Source organism: Amblyomma americanum, chromosome 1 (genome assembly GCF_052857255.1).
Source record: "Amblyomma americanum isolate KBUSLIRL-KWMA chromosome 1, ASM5285725v1, whole genome shotgun sequence".
Lineage (NCBI taxonomy): Eukaryota > Metazoa > Arthropoda > Arachnida > Ixodida > Ixodidae > Amblyomma > Amblyomma americanum.
Window position 1 is genome coordinate 186,885,991 of NC_135497.1, and position 26,294 is coordinate 186,912,284.

The 26,294-nt window shown below is 44.2% G+C and overlaps 1 protein-coding gene across 1 annotated transcript in view; it reads left to right on the forward strand.

Annotated features, from left to right (window-relative positions):
• The window catches only part of Cow (Proteoglycan Cow), a 42,177-nt gene continuing 15,883 nt past the window's right edge, over nt 1-26,294 (forward strand). The window contains exons 1-5 of the mRNA XM_077648040.1: nt 1-659; nt 1,351-1,417; nt 1,593-1,695; nt 9,562-9,905; nt 18,495-18,639. Coding sequence (XP_077504166.1) covers nt 519-659; nt 1,351-1,417; nt 1,593-1,695; nt 9,562-9,905; nt 18,495-18,639 — 800 coding nt within the window. The 5' untranslated portion in view covers nt 1-518. The remainder of the gene's footprint in view (nt 660-1,350; nt 1,418-1,592; nt 1,696-9,561; nt 9,906-18,494; nt 18,640-26,294) is intronic.

The following is a 26,294-nucleotide window of genomic DNA, read 5'->3' on the forward strand; positions in this document are numbered from 1 at the left end:
GTTGTAAAGAGCGCGCTTATTCCGCGCGATCGTCCGTGCGGTATTGTGCGCGTATGTGGCGGGCCTACCTGATCGCTTGTTAGCGATAACAGGCACGGCCGACGTCCGAATCGATGGAGCCGGCGCGCACCACTCCAGAGCCCTCTGGCACGGAGTCCGATAACTACAAGCGAGCCAGCGGAGCCGACGCAGCAGCGGTCGAGGCTGGCCAGCCGCGTAGTAGAACCGCCGCTGTGCGCGGAAAAAAGGGGTTCTCGTCCGCTGCATCTGAGCCCGTTTTTCTTTTCTTTCGCAGCCTTTTTTTCTCGGCCGAATCGGTACGTGCCACTGGCCAGTCCAAACTACTGCGCGTAGCTGAGGCGACAGCGAGATTTGGAGAACCGCGCCGACGAGCACCTATGTGAAGGGTAGCGAGTCGGTGCGCTCAGCTCGTCGCATCCGCCGTTTTGATCCGGTGTTGGTGAGGTTGCGAAAGCTTTAGGCCTAAACTTGCAGCCGATCGGCGCTAGGAAGGAGCAATGCATACTGACAAGAAGGCGTGGCTTTGGGTAGTTGTTTTGGCGTTCCTTCTTTGCACGGCGTATTCAGCTACCATCAAGGACAAATCTAAAGACTCCGAGGAGTGGGACTTCGAGTTCGAAGAGCACTCTCGAGATGAGGTAAGCAGTGCAGTGAGCCGCGCTAGCCTGCTCCTGCGCTTCATTTTCGTGATCCAGTTTTGTTATTTTTATCTGTTTCATCCTAGCTAGCTTGGTGCGCCGACTGCGCCATTAATTCTCCTGTTTAGTGCGAATAGAATTGTGCGCAGGAGTTTAGGTTAGACTGATGAATATTACTCCGGTAGTGTGACGAAAGAATCCTGCTTGACACCTTCCTCACGCGCTGCAAGAGGAAATTATCTTAAATGCCACCGATAACAAACGCTCGTTTGTTATCGGTGGTATTCCTTCTCCTCTATTGCTGTACTTATGGTAAATTAAAACGAGACGGTGCTATGTCTTTACTGAGGTTTGTTTGTCAGTCGCTAACGAGCCAAGTAAACAGCCTAATCTCTGATAGTCGAAGGAAATTACATGCCTCTTTCCTGTTGCTTTGCCATGGCCTCCATGGTTCAGGAAGTGAACTGTGTCCCACCCGCAGTCAGTGCGGCTGTTCGCATGGTTGTTTTGATGCGATTCGCTGCGCTATGCGGAGCGCTTGGATACAGCGCTCTGTTTGCCGGGAGAGTTTATATGGGGTGTGTCAGGTGCGGACGAGGTCACGATCGAACGTTCCGCTTCACGGACTGTGTGTGCTAGAGAAGAACGGAGTTAGCGTTAATCTGTACGCATTATTGCTTGTCCCCTGCAGTCTTCCACGCAAAAGGATTCCATGAAAGATCTCAAGGCGACGTATAATGCTTGGTCCTTCGCCGATGGTAAGTATTTAACGGTCAGTTCACCGAGGTGGGCGCCATCCAAGTTAGAATAATTACAATTTGCGGTTGTTGTAAAATTCTAGGCTATAGTGCAGGCTTCAAACTAACTTTTCGATTACCTTTGGCTATGTGTCTTTCTTCCTGTTGCTAATGTTAACTCCTCTTAACGCCCCAGCCGACCTTTGCCGCACTGTCCAATGCAAGCCGACCCAGGAGTGCCTGATTCAAGATGAAAACACAGCAATCTGTGTCAGTGCAAAGAAGGTCAAGAAGATGAAGTAAGATGCTTCTTTGCTTTTCTGCATTACATTTGCAAGACATGTTTGCTTGCCTTACATGTTTTGTATTGTGCTTTTTGGCACCCCCTTGTCTCCTATGCAAAGGTAACCACAGAACTCTAAACTGGCATTGCCACTTCTCAGTATTTTATGAGTGATTTGCACATTATAGCCTGTACTGTTCTGAATTTTTCAAAACATGCAAGAAAGTGCTAATTAAGTCACCTGTAATATTTATGGATCAAAATAGGAAGACTATGCAACCATGAACAAAAGTGTACATTACACAACTTATTACACAATATATATTGCACAGTGCATATTGTACAACAGTTTATATTGGTTGCTTTTGGTCTTGGCTTGCCAGATGCTGAAAAGTAATGATCTCTTTGAAGACAAGCACAATATTCTTTGTAAAAAAGTGATAAACGGAGGTATCATGTCTACTTCTATTAAATGCTTGAGCTGTATTTGTTACAAACATTTGTTCTTTCAGTTCTTCGTTTTTTGTGCACGTGTGTCATCAGTCATGCTGTTTAGATGTCATCTTTTCGACCATGCAAATGCAACAATTGTGTGCGACAGGTATGAAATGCATGATTGAAAGTGTATTGTTAAAGGAAGGTGAACAACATTTACACCACATGCGTTTAAACTGAAAAGCATGATTGAGTGTGAATGCAGTTTTGCTGATTTATTTAGTAAATATTCTAGGAGCCTACTGGATTGACAAAAACTACAAATACAGAGCTATAAAAGGTGCTTAGATAAATATGGTGGACTGAAACAAATGTTTTTATTTTTTTGCTGCACATGTAGCTCTGGCTTCGTTGATTACCAATAGGAATAAATAAATTAAAAGTGCCTCAGCAGCAAAGGGACACTGCTGCTTATGATAATATTGCAGTAAAGGCAAAGTGGACCAGATATGGAAAAAGTTTGCATTCTGTTAAATAATTCTGTAGTATTCATGAAATGGGCAGCACTAAAAACATTTACATGTTAAACAAGGTTGGGCAAGTCAAGCATGGTTCATTAATGGCACATTAGCAAGATTGATCAGAAGGCACAATAATGTTACAGACCATTCTGCTGTGCAGTTCTCCCTTGGCAAGTTAGGCAATGAGCTTGATATTGTGTAATGGTAGTGCCTGGTTCAAATTTTTGCAGAGTATGCCTTTAAATGGTCAGTTTTTAATGATTAACAAGAAATGAAAAAGGTATGACAAAGTATTAGACCAGATGCAGTGCAAAAAAAGTCTTAATATAATATTCTGTCTTGTGAGAACAGGAATTCTAAGGTTCATGGTAACACAGTTCTAATGTGCACTGTTTAGCTTTTGTGTTATTGGCAAAGAATCAAGGAGTGTGGTTTACATTGATTCTAACTTGTTAATCATGCTAAGAAATCATTTCCTGAGGCTGTTACTGAGGGAATGGCCGAAGAGGGGCTTCTTGAAATGTATTTTAATACCATATTTAGTTTTAAGTTTGTTCTGTTTAGTTTTTGTTTTCATATAGAAGGGCAGGCCTGAGTCGGATGTTATCACACCTTTTAGCCTGCTCCTCCTCAGTTTGAATGTGTGGTGTAAACCAGAATAAATAAAAAGTTCTCTTTTGCACTTTTGGAGAAGGGAGAGAGAAGGTCAGATGTTAGAAAGGGTGGAAGGGTGGTAGGCTAGCCAGAAGATTATACCTCTGCTTTGCACTGTAGTATAGAAAGGACAAAATAATGGAGAGAGTGAAATTACGAGGTGCTGATTGGATACTACTATGAGAAACACTCATACGCAGTATGTTTTAACTCTGCAGCGTTGGTAGCTTTATGATCTGCAGCTTCACGCTGCTGTCTGGACCTACATAAAAATTAAATGTTACATGCATATTGGCTTTCGTTTGATAGCAGTTGTGGGAAAGAAATCGTTGTCAGTAGCTGTATAAAGCTGTGCTAATCTGTTATTGAAGTTGCACAATAGAGCTGTGAAGGCAGTCCATGTTGAGCATGCATAAACAGCCACAAAAAAAAAAAGCTCAACCTACATACTAATGAAATATTAAGGCAACATAAATATTAGAAACGTTTTCATTCTCCTAGGAAGCTATATGGCTGTAGATGCTTATAGTTGTAAAGACAAGAATATCTTTTAAAAAGTTGCTTCTTTGCTACATGTCCATTTATGAGCCAGCTTAATAGAACATTAAAGTGAATTTTTGTTATGACTGTGTCTTGTAGAAAAAATGTATGATTATTTCACCAGTAGACTGGTCGAGGTCTGTGGTTTGTTTTAAAAGACAGAAGCAGAGAAATGTTGGTAATGCCATTTGCAACTGCATGAACTACTCCTATGATGCAACAATAGACACATGTCATTTTTGTCATGTTGGCTTGAGTATAGTCATGCCCCATTAGTATGGATACTTTGGTTCCTGAGCAAAAGTGTCCATAAAGCGAGTCGTCTGTAATAATGAATCATGAAGAAAACGAAATATTCTTAAAAAAAAAAAACTTTTATGGTTACGTACTGCTTCTCTGCATAGTGGCAGGCAGTAAAGTCGAAATCAGGTAATCTTGGAAGCTCCAGGTGCATTATTCAGGTTGCCATTATCTCTAGAATCATGTGGTGCAGGTTTTAGCATGTTTGGAGAGCCTAGTGGTCCATGAGGAGCGTGACGGCGTCTCTATGTGAGATGAAGTATCTCCTACTACGACTGGTGACATCCGAAGAACTTTTTACTCACTCGGCTGATAGCTGGTTAATGTAGCTTTCAATATGCGTGCAGAAAGAATTTTTTTTTTGCAGCCATTCATGCAATACGGCAAATAATAAGGTGCTTGACACCACACACAATCTAAAAAGCCATTACTACGACATTCGCACTTTCGCACTGCCTTTCGCTGGTGTCCTGCGCTCAAAATACAAGGGGCGGGACGTCTGGGGAGGCACTCGGGATTTTTTTTTTCATCGCTGTCCATATTAACAGGAAAAAAATACACGTGTCCCGATGGGGCTTTGTACATTTCCCCCCCTGTCCATTTTCCAGGCGAAGACTTCCATATTAACTAGGTGGAAATGCATTGAAGAGTTTTGGTCCCCAGAAAAATTGTTCATAATTCGAGTTGTCCATATTAATGGGGCTCGTATAAGAGGGCATTAATATATTGGTTTTACCAGTGGCCTGTGCTGTTAGCTGAGCTAAGAGTAACGACATCGAGCTGTACAGGTTTTTTATCAGAATACAACCGATTTGAATCCAGTTGTCAGGGTTTCTGTGGTGATGACACGACTGACACCACAGTACATCGAGAATGCAGGAGGTAAACAAAGGCTTAAGGCTCAAATGAAGGTGCTTTTCCAAAGAAAAAGTATGTCTATCCATGCTTGAAATGCAGTGAATGTGGTTTAAAGGCTCTCTAATCCACTTGCTTGAAACAAATTATGTAAGAAATTGTTCTTAGTGTCCACTTAGGTATCTAGCCACTATTTTCAGAGAAAAATTTACACTAAATTTGTGGCATGTACAAAAGAAGTGCTGAGGCTTACCGCAGTGAAACTTGATAAGGCTTACTACACAGAACCACGGAAAAACTATGTGCAAAGCAACAGTACACCCTAATCAAAAACAGTTTCAATATATCCACAGAACTGGTAAAGGTTGGTGCCTGAGGATGGTACCATGAACACACAGAAGCAGTCATTCATGTAAGGCCACAGAAATCTGTTAGGTCTGCTGCCAAGACCTCGCAGCTACTAGTGCAGCTTCGATGGCACTTACTCCAACCAGCTCCAAACTGCTCTATTAGGCACTGTACTCAGGCAAACAGGCAAAGCATGTCTAGTGTGCACATAGTTTCTCCAGTGGTAGGGCCCGGCCTGTCTTAGCCTCCTCATCGGCACCGCTTGCTTTGGATGTTTTGCCAGTGATAGAGGCAACATCATTACCTCGGCTGCCCTCTAAACATGCAAAAGGTGAGTTTTCACTGCACATTCCCACTGCAAAATTTCTCTGAAGTGCCCTTCGTAGGCATCGTAACCAGCGGTGGTCACACTTGAAGCTTCAGCCCGACTTGATACTGGTGAGACGCGCTGGGGAGTGATGAATGAGTGATGTCTCTTGGGGAGCACTAGACGTGGGCAGTGCACAATCCGTGGCATCAATAATGTGACAATGCAACGAGATGGGTCCGAATTGCACCCGCTCAGTAATGCTGGTCAGCCAACAATGCAGTAGTGCCGGATACAGCACATGGAGGAAAACGGAAGTTGGCTGCAGCCAGCCTGAAGTGTGTAGTGCTGCGGAGGAACCAAGTCACATGACAGTGATACGGTGATGGCATGGGCAGGCACGGGCAATCGGTACATCCGCACATCTTGGACTGTGACATGCTGTGGCTGCTCGTAGTACATCAGCGCCTGTGAACGGGGCACTCTGGCACCTTCACCTTTAGCAACGGAAGAGGAGAGCTCGCTGTTAGGGCTTGCTAGCAGCTGCAAGTGTGCTCGTCACCTGCTGCAGCGTATCAGTATCGATGTAACTCCGCAACTTATGCATTAGGAGCACTGGTGAAGTTTTCTTTTAATCCATGGCGAAGTTCATGGCTGCTTTACGAGAGACCCCTTTAGCCTCGTACACGATGATAGGTACGCGTTAACCTAGACATTCACAACATGTTGCCACGTCGTAAACGGGCACCAAATGCATAAGGTTTAAATGAAGCTGAGTCAGGGATTTCATACAACTACATCCTAAATGGAATACTGCTTAAGATAGTACGCCTTAATGAAATTTTACTGTATATAACATTCCTAGTATGTAGTCATTGGGCAGCGATAACAGCAAGAACAGGGTTTAAAAATTCTTTATGGTGGTTCACTTGGCACATGAGTGGCAGCATCGCTAGCAAAACCTGCATTGGCAGTGACATGACCAGCTGCATGGGCCCATCTGAGTGCGCTCCACACAGCTGTTAGTGGAGCCTCTCCATTTCAGCGTTAAGAGGAAAAGCTTGAATGGCCATGGTGCAAACAGCTGTGCTGGCCAAACACAATAATGAGAAAATGCATTCTTAGAAGTATTATTTGACACACCCTAGCTTAATAAAAAGAAATTAAAAGTAAAGCCGACCAGGCCACTTTATTTTGAGTTCTTTTCGTTAGTGTTGTTAGTGGTTTTTGTTTAGTGGTGTACATGTATTCCACTAAATGACCGCAGTGGTAGCCTAGTCGTTTGAGCATCTGCCTCACATGTGGGAGGTGCGGGGTTCGATCCCCAGTGCCGCCGGGCACCCACTGGTGATACGATGGGTGCAAGCTTTCCTGTGCCTGGTGCTCGGATTCTTTAGAGTGAAATGCATGGGAAATGGGTCTTCGACCCCACCTTGAGTTGGAGAAAAAAACCTTGTGACATGGCACTCTTTGGCCATAGATGCCCTTGAGCCATAAAAGTTCATCATCATAATCATATCCTACATAATGATTCAGATCGAGCAATTGCCAACAGACCACTGTAAAACTAATCTTGCCTGCAAAAAATGCCACCACCACCACCACCACCACCACTTTTAAATTGCAGTGGTATTTTGAAGCTTGTTGTGCTTGACCATGAAAGCATTGTTGAATGCTCCCAGCAGAGCACTGTGGGCAGACAAAGAAGCTTTAATGCAGTTTCCTTGTGTCCTGTTTACTGGAACGTATGTTGGTTAAGGGTACTGTAGTGTGTGCAGCACATTAGGAGTTCCACTGCAAATGCGCATCATTTCCTTGTCAGCCCTAGCTTTCAAATTCTGCTGCTGTATGTTCTATTTTTTTTCCACTTTGTTAGCATTGTATTTATTTCCCTGTCGCAGTGGCTAAGTAATTAGGGTTCTCCACTACTGAGCCAGAGGACCCAGGTTGAACCTCTGCTGGCAGCTGCGTTTCAATAAATGCGAAATGCAAAAGGTGCCCATGTGCAGTGTGATGTTGGTGCATGTTAAGAAAACCAGATGGTCTAAATTAATCTGGAGCCCTCCACTATAGTGTGTCTCATAGCCCATGTGTCGCTTCAGAATGGTAAACCCACAATTTACAATTTTTAGAGGATGGTATTTTGTGGCTGCGGGGCCATTCAGGCACTTACGAACCAATTGCTTTCTTTCTTTGTTCATTGGCTAGGTGCCTGGTGGCACAGATATGCATAGGTGTCTCCGCAGTGCATATGTAAAGGTAACTTTTGTGATTAGGCGGGCTACCAATGACGATGGCAAGCATGTATCATTGACTCTCACTTCACACATGCTGCTGTTCAATGTGTGAAACAGGGATCAAGAGAGTCAGCAGGCAGCTAAAGCATACAGACACTTATTCCAGGCTGCATGTTCCTCCATGGATAAGTTTCCTGAGATCTTTGTGAGCTTCTGAAATCCTGCGTACTGCTGCCCTCACTTAATGTTTTTTCTCAATGTTAAAATTTTCATCAGAAAGAAATGTTTCCTTTCCATGTTCTCTTTTCTTCTGTGCATGTGTGCTTAATCATTTGCGATTAGCGTGGTTTGCAGTGGTTTCCTTATTTTCGTGCTTTGGTGCACACACATAATTTGAAAAGAAAATCTATGTGCCTGAGTTTTTAAAAAAGTGTGGACAGTTGCAAAATTTTTCAGTCAGTCAATAACTGAGATCTTGAATCAAGTATTCTTGGTTTAGACAGTTGTACTGGTGGTGGATATGGTGTTAAGTATGTTCTGTACTTCAAAGTTCACCAGTTGAATTGTTGTAATCTGTGCCTCTTTAAATGTTTTTTGTGAGTTTCTGCACATGAACTGCTGTTTGCTCCTTTGGTAAAAAGCAGCTTTGGCACACAACTCAAATTAAACTAAAAGAAGCAGTCAGTTTAGAAAGAGGTAAAGAAGTTGTTCAGTGCTAGTTCAGTGCTAGTTGGCTTAGTAGATATAGGAGAAGAAACTAAACTTACGAGCATGTAACTGAAAGTTAGCTATGTGAATGAGTCAGTAGCCAGCTGCCTATAATGCTGCTCACTCCATTGGTCTTGCAAGAAGTTTGTTAAGGGCTCTGTCACATTTTGCATTAAGTGCTGAATTTCTAGCAAAGGTGAAGCCATAACCTTCACTGGTGATGTATTTAGAATGCATTCACTGGGTCATACTTGTGCGAAATGTGAAGGGCATTGCATAGTTGGTGCATCCTGGCTCCATTGGCCGCTTGGCAAAGCTAACGCCGCAGGGCAACAACATTTTTAAACTGGTTGCTGGCCATGGGGCTCACTCATGCTGCCAACCACCTCTGTACATGCCTTTAATTCTGCATGCACTGGCTGCATGATGTCTTTCAGGTTTTTTTTTTTTTGCAACTCAGCTGGCAAGGTTCAGAAAACATGGCTCAGCCCTCTCACTAGCAACATATGTGGCACTTTCTGCATTTAAAAAAATGGCACGGTCTCCCCAGAGGGCACCTAGGGATACCATGGCCTCTAGCATATTTTTCGTTTGGAATAGCTTTGCATGCGTCCTTTATTTTTACTGAACTCCTGTCTGTCTGTTATATCCTAAGCAAAAGCACACAACTCCATCTATGTAAAATCATGTTGGCAAGCTGTTTTTGAATTGAATACATTGCATTTTTGTGATTTGCTTTGATCTTGTGGGTATTGGGGCATAATCAAATCTGGCTTTGGTTATGCCACAAGCACTCATTAGTTTCTTGCTCTGCAAAAGCTGCACTTCACCACAGTTACTGATATACTGATCTAGATGTGGCAGAGTAACCCTACATGTAAGAATGGAAACAGGGATGCTCTGCTGTTTGAGGGAATCCCCCTTGATGTATACTGACCGATTTCTATATGTGTACCATTTCTTGCCTTGTTCTGTAGGAAGGCATCTCTGTCTGGCAGCTGGGGCAGCTACGATAGACAGCAGAGCACAGCTATGCCACTTACCACGACTGCAGCTGGCACTGATAGTGCTGCTGCAGTGAGCAGCACAGCCAAGCCGTGGAGCAGTGCAGAGGCAGAAGACGATGACGATGATGACCAGTACCTGGAAGATGACAGCAGCCAGGAAATGGAACGGTGCCCACCGTGCCCCGTGTTCAAGGCGGACTATGTGTGCGGCACGGACAACCAGACTTATTCTTCTGAGTGTCGGCTGCAGTACCACAACTGCCGCCAGCGTACCTCAGTGCAGGTCTCCTGCAAGGGATTCTGCCCGTGCAAAGGTATGCTTTGTTAGCACTTTTTTGGCTGGGTATCAGCTCACACTGGTAGTTCCTCCCGTTAGTGAGAATTAATCAAGCAGTTTATGTGATTTGGAAAGCTTTAACAGGTTGTAGTGCTTATTTTTTTTAGGAATGCCGCGTTACACCAGTCGCTTGCGAAATTCAGTGTGATGGAGCTTTGTAGGGAATAAGCCTGCATTGTTATAATTCAGTTCAGAGCTACTAGAGGGCATTTAAGGGATACAGTATAATTTAAGCTGTGCACTGTCTGCAAATGCTGTTCACAAAATTATAATGTATTTGTTTTTCATATGAATGCCATTATTTGCCCAACAACATTTGCCACTTAAGCCTCATGATTTCTTGCTTTGTGTGCTCAAGGCTGTCGCAAATGTCACGGTGTGAGGAAGTCACCCTTCCCCTGTGCTGCCCTGAAGCAGCAGTTTCTTTGCAGTCCTTTTGCTTACTACCTGTATATTCTCTCTGCACTTGGTGCAATGTAAACATTGCAATATCTGCTGTGGCATTGTTGTGTGCAAGCAGTGCACCATTCACTTTTGATGTGAAACAGAATTTAATGTTGATGCCCCAGTTACATTGCCATTCGTTTTGTTTGCATGTCCATATCGTGGCAATAAATTTTGCAGTTTTTTTAGCTAGGGGCATTATCAGTCGGATGAATTTTGTTGAACTGAAGCCGTAGGTATTACTTTCTGTAATAGTTATTTTTATCTCTGGTGCTTCTGTTTTGCTTGGGTTCTTGAGCATGTAGAGTGCAGTTGCTTATTAAGTTTTATTCGGAGGGGAAAGTCTGCACCAATCCAGCAAGTTTCTCAAGCACCTTCTCAAGACCACTCCACATAATTTTGAGAAACTGAATCAGAAGATGGTTTTCTTGAATATTTTTGGACACTTGCTAGAATAAAAATGACTGCACTAATATGTATCTTGGATCTGAAACTTGGTTTCAAAAGCCCTAGCACTGGCAAGCAAAGGATAGCTATGCGTGATACAGATTCTTTGATGTCAGGTGCATAGTATATTGCATGGAAAAATGTGTGGGTCATGCATAAGGTTTGCAGTTCTGTGCCACGTTGAGGTTGCAACAAAGTGGCAAGTGCCACTGCTGGTTATCTGTAGCCTTTACATTATTACCTGTGGCGTATTTAATCTCAGGGTCGTAGTTATTACTTGATTACCTTGCTTATATATTGTGGAACACATCTTTTTTCCATGAAAATTAGTCATCGTGGCAGAAAGGTCTTGCTGTACTAGTCAATATTCTGGGTGTTCAAGCTATTCAGCACGTGTCTGTAAATTCAAATGCCACCAGTCGGAAGACTTCAGCAAGAGCTGGTCTATTAGCTAAAAGTACTCATGCATAGTTTACACGTTCACTAAATGATGCATTCACTCTGAATGAGTTAGTCAGTGTTATGATGAAAGAATATGCAGTTTTCATCATTAATTGGTCTAGCTGGAACATAATCCAGTACTATGCAGAGCACTTGACAATGCAGAGCTTTTTTCATGGCATATATGTCATGTCATAGTACTAGAGAAGTTGTAGCATTCAAGCCAGTTAAGCCGTCATCTGTACTTTGAAATGAACACGGGTTTTGAGCACTGCAGTGGTGTGCTAGTTTTGGAATTGTCACAGACTGTGCACTTCACTGTCACCATGTATCCTGAGTTGAATTAATTTTGTGTCACGATACCTTTGTGGTCACTTTAGTCCAGCGTAAAAAATGACCGAAAAAGGTCCCTGTCAGATTCTTGTGTTGTACTTGTGTTTTGCTTACACATGTTTGTATTTTGTTGATGAGCTTTGGCATGAGACCTATTGCATGCACTCTTCCTGAAGGAGCAAACTGTTGACTCTCCAGCACAAATCAACATGCTGTACTTTCCATTCTATAGTGCAAGTGATTGGGTAGTGTTGTCTTTGTTCACAATGTTTTCATCAACTGCTAGTCCACTGGCCCACCTCTAAACGGCTCTTCAGCACTTACAGTGAAGCATGAACTTGTAGACCACATAACAGTTCTTTTCAAAGCTTCACAGCATGTATTAGTGCTGCAAAAAAACTTGATTACTGCCTGGTTATGTATGGCTGCACCTGGCTGTCTTGATCAGCCTGTATGCACCGCTGAAAATTATTTTGTGCGCTAGTACCTCTAATTTTTTTTTTTACTTTCTGCTGAATACACTTGTGCTATGCAATAATATCTATTGTAAAGCTGTGTAGAGCTGTGCTTGTGCAGTGTATTGCATCAGCACTTAAGCTTTCAGCACTCTTTTCTTTTGGCACATGCGGGAGGGAGGTGCAAGGTTTGATCGTTAGCTCCACCGGATACCCATCGGTTTCCAATGGGTTGAAGCTTTCCTCTGGCCTGGTGCTCAGTGTCTCTGGGGTGAAATGCTTGGAAAATGGGTCTTTGACTCCATCTTATGTAAAGAAAATGTTTTTTGTGCCAATGCACTCTTTGGCCAAAGCTGCCCCTGTGCCAGTAAAATTCATCATCATCATAATCTTTTGGCCTCAAAGGAAAGATCATACATGAGTCTCTAAAAATTAAAATGGCTCTAAGGAGTGGTGGACCACGTAACATCCATTCAGCAGAAACAGCAGTTTAAAGCTACTCACTGTAAAATTGCAATGTCACAGTGATGCAAGAAGCAGTACTATATTACCATGTTATTGGTTGAAAAGCCTCTACTGCAGTTTAACGGCTGCTGCAGGCATTCAGTCGCACTGGCCTGCTTAAGTTGTTATTCTTGACCTTATCCCCATTTTTGTTTGTGTTTCATCTCATTTTCCTCATTATTGTAGCCTAGTATGACCATCCTCAGAGAAAGCTATACATGGCAAAAAGCAGCCCCATGTAGTGATAGCTACAAGTAAAGAGCTTAAGCAGTAAACAGCCTTGTTGCATTGCTGCCAACCAGCTGCAAGGACAATTTCCTCTACTGTACATGCAGTAATGAAAAACTCTGCATGCACATGCAGCAATGCTTGGCACTGCAAATTCTTGCAGCCTACATTGGCTGATAGGGCACTACCACTGGCAACACATCTGATAACTTGTGCAAACTGCTGTTTCTAAGGGGCCTATGAGTTGCACCTTAGTATGAGAAATGCCATTTCGCACGGAGAGCATGCAAAGCATGCATTGATGATTGACCATACTTATGTGTGTGGTCAGAGAGGTGTCCTGCATTGGCCATGGTGCTATGCATCTCTGGTGGTAATGGGCACTGACATTTGCATTTATATAGAAAATTTTTATGCGCCCCTGATTTGTATTCATGGCCCTCTTAGTGAGAAAAACAAAAGCAGCGTCCGTGTGTTGGAACATGCATACTTGCTCTGTCTCTAGAAAACGCTATCAAATTAATCTTCTAAAGCACTTACAAATGAAAAGAAAGGGATGAAGCGATGGGGAGGATTTGTCAGTTAAGGCCTTTGCATGTGCTTAGCACAGCTTCCTTACAGAGGTACAATGAGGCCAGCTTGCTCGTACCACCTACCTGTTTATTACTGTGAAAAGGAACTCCAAGGTGGTGCCAATGTTGTGCTAGTAACACTGGCATTTACAAAAGAACTCTGAGAGTTTTTGCCCTTCTGTGAGGCAAAGAAGCAGCAGCGATAGCTGTATTATGCGACGAGTCCATGAGAGCACCCACCCTGCAGCCACTACCCAGCATGCTTACTTAGATCTTACCACAGGGTACATTCTCAATACATAGTGCACAGTTCCCTTCTAAATGTTGTCATTGGCTGCCAAGTGAGTGCAGGAGTTGTGAAATCTACCACTGCAAGACCGATGCGGGTGGGTTCACCTGAGTTACCTGACCGCACAAGGCAGAATCTCGAGAGTTGCCATTCTCCTGCTCATGTGAATTACATTTTCATTTCCCAGAGAGTGAACAAGAGAGCTTATGATTATGACATGTGACAGCAATACCATTTACCCTGAAAAAAGTTCCATGTGCGTTCATGGACAAAAGGTTAAGGGATGCGGAGTTGTGGAAAGAAACTGATTTCTGCTTTGCCTCGCTAGTCAGTCATATGGTACTTTTTCTGGGGATGCAGCACGCATGTCGTCTCATGATTCAATGCTTTTAATTATCCTGCATTCTCCAACTGCACACAAAGAAATATTTTTGCACAAACTCTCATCCCGTAAACTTTTGGCTATGACTCTACAGTTGTCAGTGTAAGAAAGAAAAGATAAAGTACACATAACTTACAGCATTGTGTAAAATACATTGCAATTTTTTTTTTTTAACATTTACAGATTTATATTTTAAAAACTTCAAGTGATACCTCGGTGCAATCTGTGTAGACAGACTATACACCAAAGCGGACAATGTGTACCTGATATGGATCAATAATTAGACAATTAATTAACTAAAATGAACTATTCATCTTTTTTATTCTTGATTTTAGGGTCAAGGTTATATTGCGAAATTGAAGCGATCAACATCGAAGGCAAGGCCTATTTTTTAATTTTCTTAATTGCCAATGTGGTTCGAAATATATAAATAAAAATACGCATCTGAATTCTTGTTCAGCTGGCTTTCCAGCATTGCATATTTATAAATTGGTTTGGTTTATGGTGGTTTAATGTCCCAAAGCGACTCAGGCTATGAAAGACGCTGTAGTGAAGGGCTTTGGAAATTTAGACCACCTGGGGTTCTTTAACGTGCACTGACATCGCACAGTACACGGGCCTCTAGAATTTCGCCTCCATCGAAATTCGAACGCCACGGCCGGGATCGAACCCGGCATATTTATAAATTGGTGTCGCCCACATTTTTTATGCATCAAATCAGGCGCCATTTGTGTATTTGGTGATGAAGAAGTTAGCTTGATATCAGCAATGATACCACACGTAGTGACACCATTTTATAAATGTGCAATGTGGAAGAGCCAACTCAGTGAGCTTACAAACGCTGATTTTTGGTGTTCAACATTTCGAACCGCATTGCCGATTTAAAAATTTTTGAAACTGGGCTCACCTTCGATTCTGATGGCCTTCAATTTAGCATTATATTATTGCTTCTAAACTCCAAAAGAAAAAATTGACTAGTTAATTTTTGTTAATAATCGTCTGATTATTGATAAATATCTGGTATATAATGCCCACTGCCTTGCTGTACAATCCACCTACACAGATAGCACTGACGTATCTCTCACAGTTTCTAAAGCACAAATCTGCAAACATAAAAAAAAAATCGCCCTGTACATCGAAGTTAAGGATAGAGTCTATTTTTATACTCAGGTATGTAACGGATATTAATCAGATGATGTCACAACAGCACTTTCAAAAATTGGATGGCATACTCATAGAGTATTGTTGTCATCATGGTGTAAGAGTAAAGGGACCTTGAGAACAATTTCATCCAATTTTTCTTCTGAGTAAAAATCGATTCTGTGGCGCTTTCTGGATATGTGACATTTTACTGGCAGCAAAAGACTCATTTATAGCTACGAAAATTAGATTTAAAAATTTTCCCACCACTTAGTTCGTGCTCGTGACATGAATACCAAAAAAAGACTCTGATCGCCGCCTTGTGATGGATGGCCGTGTAGCCTGGCCTCAAGTAGCTGCTTGCGAAAAACTGTCTCAGCACTTGCCAGCGTGTGCGGAAATGGCCAATGATGGAGATACCTGTATTTCATTTTTTGGTCTTATTTAGCTTATAAAAGCTCTGTTTTCAGTGAGAGTAGTCTTTTTATCATTAGAACATGGTAACCTATCAATGCCGGTCAACTTCAGTTAATCCTCAGTATGGCTCTTTAACGTGCAGTCAGTTATTTTATTCACTGAAATCATTAACCCCTGTTAGGTGTGGGGCTCCAAGCCCATAGCAGGCCACCGGTGTTGGGGGATTGCGCTTCGATCCCACCGCTGCCACCAGTTGTTAGATGCGGGCCCCTGGTTCGCCTGGGCCATCTCTCGCCAAGGTCGATGTCCACGGGTTCTGGATTGGGAGACTGCTGTTGTGGGGTGATGAAGAGATGAGAGGGTCTTCGAGGTGGAGAAGATACTGAAAGGGTTTACCTATTTACATTTTTACATAGTTCGAAAGAGTGAATCGGGAGCTGCTGATCACATGCCAGATCGCTGCTTAAATAGGGTCCGCTGTCTCCAGGTCCCCAGTTGGGGAATTTAGTTCATTAAAAATGCGTCGAATCACTGTGATGTATATCACGTTTCCAGTCTTTAGGGTCCGCCTTCCAGGGCGCCCCCAACAACACACTCTTGCCACTTCTGGCAAGTTATGGTCCGCGCTGTCTAGGCAGCAGGGATGAATAGCCCTAAGCAGCGTCGAAGGTCAGTCACCTGCACTTCACAGCGGTAGTGTGGGAACGAAAGGCTGCCACTGCACTTTGCAGAAGGTTCCACGTAAGGAAAAGCACTTAGGGTAAGACGAAGTTGTTTTCGAAGCATGAGGATTCCAGCGTCGTTGGCTTAGTCAAACACGGCCGCGTTTGCCACGGCTCATTTGCAGCCCCGCGTCGCTCGCCGCTTGCCCTGCCGTCCCCTCTGGGAGAAGGACGTCGTTATGTCCCGGGTGGGTCCGGCATTGAGAACAAACGACCGGTTCCCGAAAGCCGTGCTCAGGCAGCGGATGGCCGTTTCACCTCGTAAACAGCAGAAGGGGGGGGGGTAAGGTTCCTTGTAGACGCCATCACCTGCATTCGTGGCGCCGCAACCACGTCGACGGCCCTTTGAAGCCTCTGTCGATTGATGCTTCTCAGTGGCTTGAATATTTTTGGCATGTTGGCGTCCAAACGTAACACCCCCTAGCGGGCTTTCACAAGCCAGGCTCATCATAAGGCTACAGTCATTTCTGGCTCGTGACGACTCCCGCTCATCATGTGTTTTCTGGCACTCTTGTCCGGTTTAAGATGAGTAGGGCTAGACCAGCGATATTTTCTTAGCTTTGCCAACAAATGGCAGCACGAGTACTGAACAGCTGCAGTTTCCTTTTTTCTTTTTTTTTTTCTGAACTTCAAGCCTTTCCACTGCACACAAGAACATGGCGGAACATGAGAGTGGTAATGTCACAGATTGCAGTGACAGCAGTATTCTGAATATCTTATGTTCTTTGAAAGAAGAATATGATGATAGTGAGGGCCTTCCTGACAGTGCATTAGAAGATGAAGGTGGATGCTGTCGGGAGAGGGAGAATAATGGAAAGCATGTTCGGAAGCAATGTGCACTTGGTGCAAGTGGTGTCAGAAAGCTATATGTGCAGTTTCATGCGTTGAGCAGTGGCGTACTTGTGACAAACTAAAGTAGCAGAATTCGAATGTTTGTTGTCACATTACATACAGGAAGAAGCCTTTCCTTTCTGTTCTATTGTTACTTTGCGGTACGTGCCTTTTCAAGGAACTTAAATGTACCAAACAAAGATTGTTCTATTGAGAAAAAATTTATTACGGTGTTTTTGTGCTTTAGGTGAAGCATATTACCATTTTCTGAAATAAAAAAACAATGTCCATTTTGGTACGGTTAGGGGGTTAAACGGCCAAGAAATCTATTTGGAGCTTACTGCAGCAGTAGTCTCAGATCTGAGAGTTGGCCCTGAGTGTTAACGGTAGAAGAAAGAGTTTCTTTCATGGGCAATAGCCAGTGTACAGTTCTTCATTTTATGTGCGAAATGTCCTTGGTGTTTAAAGGTATGGTGCGCTGCACACACGTTTGTTACAGTGCATGTCCATTCTGAAATGTGGCTGCAGAGTTGAGGCCAAAGGGTTTGGTGAAACATTTCAGGGTGGAATGGAAGTGCACAGCACGAATCACGAAATAAAGTGTTAGTGCCAAGCTATTGCCTGTCCTCTCATCTGCAGGGTACAGCTACGGGTCCCAGTTTTCATGGTACGAGTGCTGCTGAAGTATTAGATCTGTGGCCTCAACTAAACCTCACTAATACTGATTACATATGCATGCATGTCTGCAAAACTGCTAGTGTTTTTGTGTTAGAAATGTGTTTTGTGCCTCCATTTCTCTACATATTTTAGGTCCAAGTATCTAGCCAAGATACAAACACAACACCATCTTGTATTGCCTGTGACTGTGCAGAGTATTGCTATTTTGGCAGTTTCAACTGTTTATTTAAAGCATAGTTTGGCAGTGGGCTAGCACACTGGGCAGTTGCTCAGCATGGAAGCTCACCCTGGAGTCATTCTTGGCTGTTGTAGTGGCAAGAAAGTTTCGTTGTTAGCGTTGTATGTTGCAAGAGACAACAACTGAATTTCATTTCAATCCAGTAGAATGTCTTGGCACTTCATAACTACTCTACTGCTGTCATTATTGGTGCTTGGCGCAAGCTGCACATGCGCACAGGGGTATCAACAGTAGCAGTGGAGTGGTCGGCAGCAGTTAACAGAAATGCAGAAATGGCCTCTTCAGTGAGGTTGAAAGAGCACTCTGTTCGAATAAACAGTTTTCTACTTTTTGCTCAGGAAGAGTACAAAAGGTAGTTTTTGTTTCTTTGTTCACATGAGGTGCACCTTTTTACTCTTAACCTAATGATAGATTTGGTTAATTGAAGTACCTTTGCTCACTGCAGCTGTGAAAAGCCTAGAAGAACAGCAGCGTGAGAGCCGTCAGAAAGCACGCTGGGACCGCTATATGGCCAAGCTACAAAACACTATTGACAAGGAGAAGAAAGCCAATAAAGATGCCACGGGAAAGCCTGCTGCCTTCAACAACAGGTGTGTGCATATCTTTAGCCTCATTTACATGAGCCCAACAGAAGCGAGTTGAATCAGGCATTCGGCTGAGCATTGTCACAGGAAGTCAACCATCGCATGTTTAACTCGATCTTAGCGAGTCAAGCTTGCTGCAACCCATGCATGTGTGTGCGTGCATGCATGTGATGGGGGGGATGCGCTTATTACTGCGCGCACTTTAGAGCTAGTGCCTGCAGTCTTGTTTTGCATAGCAGTTTGCAATAAGAACTCAGCGTGAATAAGCAGCCTCTATTTGCAACAGTTTCTAGGAAAAGAAAGGGGAGATGTGTGATTAAAAGGAGTATCAAACCTAGGAAGATTAGGTGCCTGCTGCAGGCTGAGCTACTACTGGGTGCTGATGGCACATTGTGCTGCAGTAGGCTGTGTACAATAACTGCACACACCAGTATGCTCATTGATCATATTACACCCTCCAGAACATGGGCATGGTGCAGCATTCTCAGTCATGAACAATCTCGGCAGCCATGGCTTGCACTGTCATTTTTAATGTAGCCATACCAGCATTTGAACCTCCATTGTCTTTGCAGTCTGCCTTGCTTGTGCTGGGTGAAAGTGCAAAGATCTTTCTGTGGAAACAGTGAGGTGTTAGCTTAACTATCTATGAAGAGGCTGCTGTGAGCTTATCATTGTCAAAATACTAATATAGTGCATAACGAGCAACAAATGTGCACTAAGCCTGTAAGGTATAAACTGGTAGTAAAAGCACTAGGTCCAGTAGTGAGCAAGTCTAATTCGAAAATTGAAATATACTTTTAAGGAGCTACACATTGACAAGGCTAAATTGTAGTCTTTTTTTTTTTCCAAGCATTTAAACTTAGCTAACTGGGCGCTACATCATTATTCATTGAATTTTAAATTAAATGCATTCAGAGTGCCCTAGCTAACATTTTCCTGGGGAAGTGCTTTAGAAAAATGAAATGGATATTGTTACATGTGCGTGTATTAGTGAAGTGACATTTTTTTTTTTCAGTGTGCCTACTCAGTTGATCAGACACAGTTTGCAATTTTCCTAGATATCACTTCAACATTGTTGTATAATTAGACGCTTAATGATCTTTAACATGCCTTTTTCTTTTCTTCAGAAAAGGCAGAAAAATCAGCAGAAATACAAAATATTATGTGGCAGTGCACCTGACTGCTTTGCAATTCCAGCACTCCGAACCACCATATGATGTAAAAGAGGCCTGCTGAGCATTGTTAGTTGGTGCTATGGCAGAGCTTTACACTGATGTTGGTTTGAAGATATGGGCCAACAGCTTCATGTTAACAGCGTGCAGGAAGTCGCAGATCTCTGGGGGTAGGGCTTTTTTTAATCGGTGGCCGGCAGTATTGTAAACAAGGTGCACCCAGATTACTTGATGTTTAAATTTTTCAGGTTGTTTCATTTTTACTGATAAGACATTAGGCAATCTTACAATGGTTTGGTTTGGTTTATGGGGGTTTAACATCCCAAAGCGACTCAGGCTATGAAGGATGCCATAGTCAAGGGCTCTGGAAATTTCGACTAACTGGGGTTCTTTAACGAGCACTGACATCGCCCTAATCTCACAATACTTGGTCAGGTACAGCAGAATCAGACTTTTTGTATTATGTTCTACCACTTTTTAATATTTATTTGTTTACACAATACTGCTAGCCAGTATAGCCATTACTACTTACAACATTTACAACATGCACCATTCAAAATACAAAGGAAATGCATCAAAGAAGACGTTCACATTTGGAAGACAATACTGACAACAATGTCATGAAAAGAGAAAACAATAAAAGAAACAATAAGGCCATAATTATTGTACAAACGTTTTTCAAAGATATTTCAATTAAAAAAAAAGACTGCAATTTGCATGTTGCAAAAATAAAGACCAACAAAAAAGCACTGCCTACAAAGTGGCAACCAACTTCAAAAATAAAACACATTACACACTTTGGGTGCAGTGCATGAGTGAACCACCAGTATGAAGTATCAGCGGGGTAACAAATGGGATTTAAGTCAAGATATCGCCGATAAAGATTCTACTGTCTCAGCTGGAAGTCTGTTCCATTTGTTGACTGTATGGGGAAAGAGTGATTGCTTGAAAACTTCGATATGACAGGAAAAGTCTTCTAATTTTTTTTTTAATGATAGGAATGCGTTTACCTTTTGATAAGACTAAATATATGAATCTCTTGTAGAAGTAGAGTGAGTTGGTAATGATGCATCCTAGCAGAGGGAGTGTAAAAGCACCGAGGAATTAATGATCTTTTGGTTCTTGCGTTTTTTTGCACTGTTTGCTATAATAGGAATCTCTGTTTATTTCAAGCTTGTCATAAAAGTGTAGATAAAGATAACTTAAGCGATCACAGTGATGGCGCAGCTGTAAGGGATCTAGGCCTGTCTTTTCAGACAACGAACTTAACGATGTACACCAACTGTAAGAATTGTATACAAATCTGGCAGCTTTCTTTTTGATAATTCATGCTTATTCATGTTTTTCTTAGTGTAAGAATCTCATACAATGGATGGATATTCAAGGATTGGGCAGACGAAGGTTTTTTTAGATGAGTAATTTAATAGCTTTGGGGTGAGTACTGCAACGATCGGCTTAAGTATCCAAGTCCCTACATAGCCTTATTTTCATTGTAGGAGGTGTGATCATTCCATTTAAGATCAGAGCTGATTACGATGTCCAAGTATTTGCAACTATCAACTACTGACAGAAGATAGCCATTAATAGTTTGGTTTATGGGGGCTTAATGTCCCAAAGCGACTCAGGCTATGAGGGACGCCATAGTAAAGGGCTCCGGAAATTTTGACCACCTGGGGTTTTTTAGTGTGCACTGACATCACACAGTACACGGGCCTATAGCATTTTGCCTCCATCAAAATGCGACCACCACAGCCAGGATCGAACCTGCGTCTTTCAAGTCAGCAGCAGAGCGCCATAACCACTAAGACTCCGCGGCGGCTCGAGCTGGATTTATCTACTGTGCTAGTGGCAAGAGAAATATATAGTGGCTTGTATTGTATACACAAATTTTATCATTGCATTGTGCCAGTAGCCGTAGAACTTTGGCATGCTTCTTTTTGCTGTATTTTATTGGTTTTGTTAATTCATTGGTGCCTTGCATATCCTTTGAGGCCTTTAAAGGCATTCCTACAAATTTAGAAGCTGTTGGTGCTAGTGAAGTTCCCTATGTGTATGTTTCAGTCAAGTATATGAACTGAGTCATGCTTACTGGCAGGCCTGTATTTTTCAGAAGCAGCACAATGTGTGGAGAACTAGCAAAATGAACTGGTGCATTATTTGTAGAGTCACTTTTCTTGTGTATGTTCACAAAAAAAATGCACAGTTCATCACAATAGTTGATTTCATAAACTGCTGTTTTGTAGCTACAATAATTCTATCACTCCCCAACACCTGGACTGCTCATGAGCAGTCCAACTTGTGGGGTTGACTTGAGGAGATAAGTACGTTCTCCCCACTCAATCGCGGCTGACATGGTTCAAAGCTGCCCGTACCCCACCCCGTGATCGCGTACGCTACCGAGCGCGCGCCAACCACGGTGGGCCTTGCTCTGAGGGAACAAAGGAACAACACATTGGCTGACACAAACAGGCATTTATTGCTACCGAAACAATAACGCCAGCCAGCAACAAGGTACGCTAATGAATCAAGGTCGTCCGACTCACCAGCAAGGTTCCGAGCGAATGTTTGCCCACGCTAGGGCAAGGGATACTCCGAAGGCCAGACGGGACGAGTACGGGAGCCTGTCTCCCCGCCGCTTCCTCGCCCCGCCGGGGAAGAGCGGAGTCGCGAGCGATACGTCGGCTCGCGCCGACGATCCCAGCCGAAGCGCCCCATGCCCCCTCTCCCGCGCGCGGGCTTCAGCAGTCTCTTGCGCAGCGATGCTGGCGCCCTCTCTTGCCAGTTAATGTAACTGACAAGGGAATGCGTTCATCCTCGAGGTGAGAATGCCGCTGCACAGTGCCTCGTGGGAAAGCAAACACAGGGGCCTGCAGGGCAGGTCCCCACATCCCCCCAACCTTAAATAGACCCACGCGACTGAAAGTACATGCTATGGAGGAGTCTCCTGGTCTTCATGTCCTTGAGGCACGTCTTGCAGCGGAGGTCACACCGACAGCGTCCACACAGACTTCTGCGGTGTTCCGAAGGCGGCGTGAAGGTCTCCGCTAGGACGACTCGCATGGACCGCGGACTACCGTGTCCGCAGGCCCGCGAATAGAAGGCCGGTGGAAAAACTGCAGGCCAGGATTCTGCAGTAGTCGCCAGGGCAGCAGCAGCCGGAGGTGACTGCTGACTGATCTCGCCACAGCTGCCCCGGATGGATGCGGCGAACAGGATACAGGCCGCTCCGTCGCAGCAGGTGGCAGCGAGATGATGTGCACCGGACAGCAAGCCTGGGTGGCTCCAGCGAATCTGCAAAGTTGCCGAAACGCTCTCGGCGTGCCTTTAATGTAGTCATGGGAGAAGAAACGGCGTCCGCAAGGGCCTCGTGGCACAATGCCTAACTCGCCAGCAAAACGTGTCGGCGGCTGTGCAAACGCAAAGTTCGTGTGAACAAAGCCCTTCCTTAAGTTGAATGAGACTGCTCAGTTCGTGCGAGGTTACAAAAAAAAAAAAATGGGCGGGCAGCAAAGTGCGCCCCCTCTCAACACCACGGTCTGGCGGTCGTGTCTCTTCTGACGTGGTGCAGGCAGCTCCGAAAAGCCTCAGGCCTAACTACCACTCCGATGACGACCGTGAACACAACAAAGACCCGAAACAGGTTAAGTGCGCGCAGCCGCGAGGAGACATCAGCTTTTTGGGGTGGTCCTACCCAGCTCACTGCACAAAGCAGCTTCTGAGCGGTCGGCGCCCACCGTATTGGACGGTGTCGGAGCGCCCGGTGCTGAGCTGCAATACCAGCGAGCTCATAGTGGCACCCATGGCCCCAGGCCACCCGGCTCCCGGAGCCACGACTCCCAAAGTCGAAAAAGAGACAGTAGAGAAAATATATATAGAAACTCGGACTACCCACGCGGCTTCCGTACTCACTCGCTTCGGGCTCGGCGACTCCGCGGGTGGAAGGCCTCGCGCTTCCTCGATGCGGACCAAGTGATTCTCACGAAAAAACTCCAGGGAAAAAAAATGTGCTGAGCATGTCGAAAAGTTCAAACATGCTGCAGCGCAATACACCTCTCACTCAAGAAAGCATGCCGCAGGTCCTAGCGATCAAAATTAACTCTAGCGCTAGCACTTGTCAAGTTCGGACAAAGAGCATTCCTCGAACCGAACCGACAGTCGTCCAATGTTCCAAGAGTGGGCCCCACGTTGGGCTGCCAGATGTGGGGGTTGAATTGGGGAGATAAGTACGTTCTCCCCGCTTAATCGCGGCTGACACGGTTCAAAGCCGCCCGGACCCCACCCCGTGATCGCGTACGCTACCAAGCGCACGCCAACTACAGCGGGCCTTGCTCTGAGGGAACAAATAAATGACACATTGGCTGACACAAACAGGCATTTATTGCTACAGAAACTATAACGCCAGCTAGCAACAAGGTACGCTAATGAATCAAGGTCGTCCGACTCACCAGCAAGGTTCCGAGCGAATGTTTGCCCACTCTAGGGCAAGGGATACTCCGAAGGCCGGACGGGACGAGTACGGGAGCCTGTCTCCCCGCCGCTTCCTCGCCCCGCCGGGGAAGAGCGGAGCTGCAAGCAACACGTCCGCTCGCGCCGACGATCCCATCCGAAGCGCCCCATGCCCCCTCTCCCGCGCGCGGGCTTCAGCAGTCTCTTGCGCAGCGATGCTGGCGCCCTCTCTTGCCAGTTAATGTAACTGACAAGGGAATGCGTTCATCCTTGAGGTGAGACTGCCGCTGCACGGTGCCTCGCGGGAAAGCAAACACAGGGGACTGCAGGGCAGGTCCCCACAAACTACTTTCAGCGATGTTGAAAACGTTGCAACATTCATGGCTGAAAACCATTAGGTCATCCTGTAAAGCTTATCCTTTAAAGTAAAGCGGCATTTACTGCAGTATACAGGGTGTCCCAGCTAACCTTAGCCAGGCTTTAAAGATATGCCGCGGCACTCTAAGACTACGCTACCAAATGCATATCGCTAGCTATTGTATGGAGCTACTTATACTATTTTTTGTATTGTGCTTAATTGTATAATTAGTTGAGATTAATTAACCAACTTCACAAGATACGAAGATAGGCAAAAAAGTCCAATGAGAAAGTTGTAGAATGGTCCGTGAAACGTCCAATTGAACAGTTTATAACTTTCCATCTATTACACATTGTATTTTTTGCTCCCTGCAGATGCCCGCAAAATACAAAAAATACCATATGACATGCCCACTTATGCGCCGTGATTGCAGTGCTCTCAAACGTTCCGCATAGGAACAAACAGATCATTTAGCCTCGGTGTGCTGCTGCTTAAAAAGGTGACAGGGCTGCAACGCAGGCGCTGGCTGTGCGATTTACGCGAGCATAAGCGATAAGGCCTGTGGAAGCATACAGCAGGCCTATATCACACAGACAGCTGCTGCATCGCTGCCCTTACACCTTTTAAGCGGCAGCACACCGGGCTAAATGATCTGCTCGTTCCTACACAGAACGTTTGAGAGCACCGCAATCACGGCACGCAAGCGGACATGTCACGTGCTGTTTTTTTGTATTTCTTGGTCATCAGCAGTGAGTGAAAAGAAGCCGGTACGTAATAGATGGAAAGTTAGAAACTGTTCAGTTGGACGTTTCGCGGACCGTTCTACAACTTTCTCATTGGACTTTTTTTGCCTATCTTCATTGCTTGCGAAGTTAATTAATTAATCTTGACTAATTATGCAATTAAGCACAATACAAAAATAATGTGAGTTGCTCCATACAATAGACAGCAACATGCATTTGGTCACGTCGTCTTAGAATGCCGTGGCATATTTTTAAAGTCTGGATAAATTTAGCTGGGACACCCTGTATAGCTGAGTTTAGTAGCTGCTTTATCGTATTGCATTCCCTAGTTTTTTATATGTTAAGCTTTCAGTGTAATGATTTTTGCTTGGTAGAACAGGTATTAAAGATCAGGGGCCAGATTACGCAACTGTGACAAATTCTGTCGCAAGTTATTGACAGTGACGTCAAAATGACGACACGATGAGACATCGCTACGTGATGCAACGAGGAATTAGCCAATTAGAGCAGGGCAGTGCCCCAAGAGCATTCGAGGGGCCGTCTGCTAATTTTTTGTAAAAAGAACTAAGAAATAAGCAACGATGAAAAAACTAATATTTTATTTTGCCATAAAATTGTGTTTAAAGTCCGAAAATATTAAGCAAAACAAAAAGTGTTCCAAGTTGTGCTAATAAATTGGCTGGTGGGTAACTTTTGCTGCCGCGGGGATGCGCTGACGGTGGTAAAACGTCAAGCCGCTTTGCACGAAAGCAGCCGATTCTACGCCGTGTTTATTGTTTGTTACGCGGCGTCTGAAGTCAAGCTACTGTGCAGTTGACCTAAGTGCGCAGAAAAATTTTAACGAATGCAGTGAAGGCTACGTGCCTATAATATACCGAGCGAACTTGCAAGAAGCGCTTGGTACGAAATCGACTAAGACAACTTGAAGTCTGTGTTGTTCGG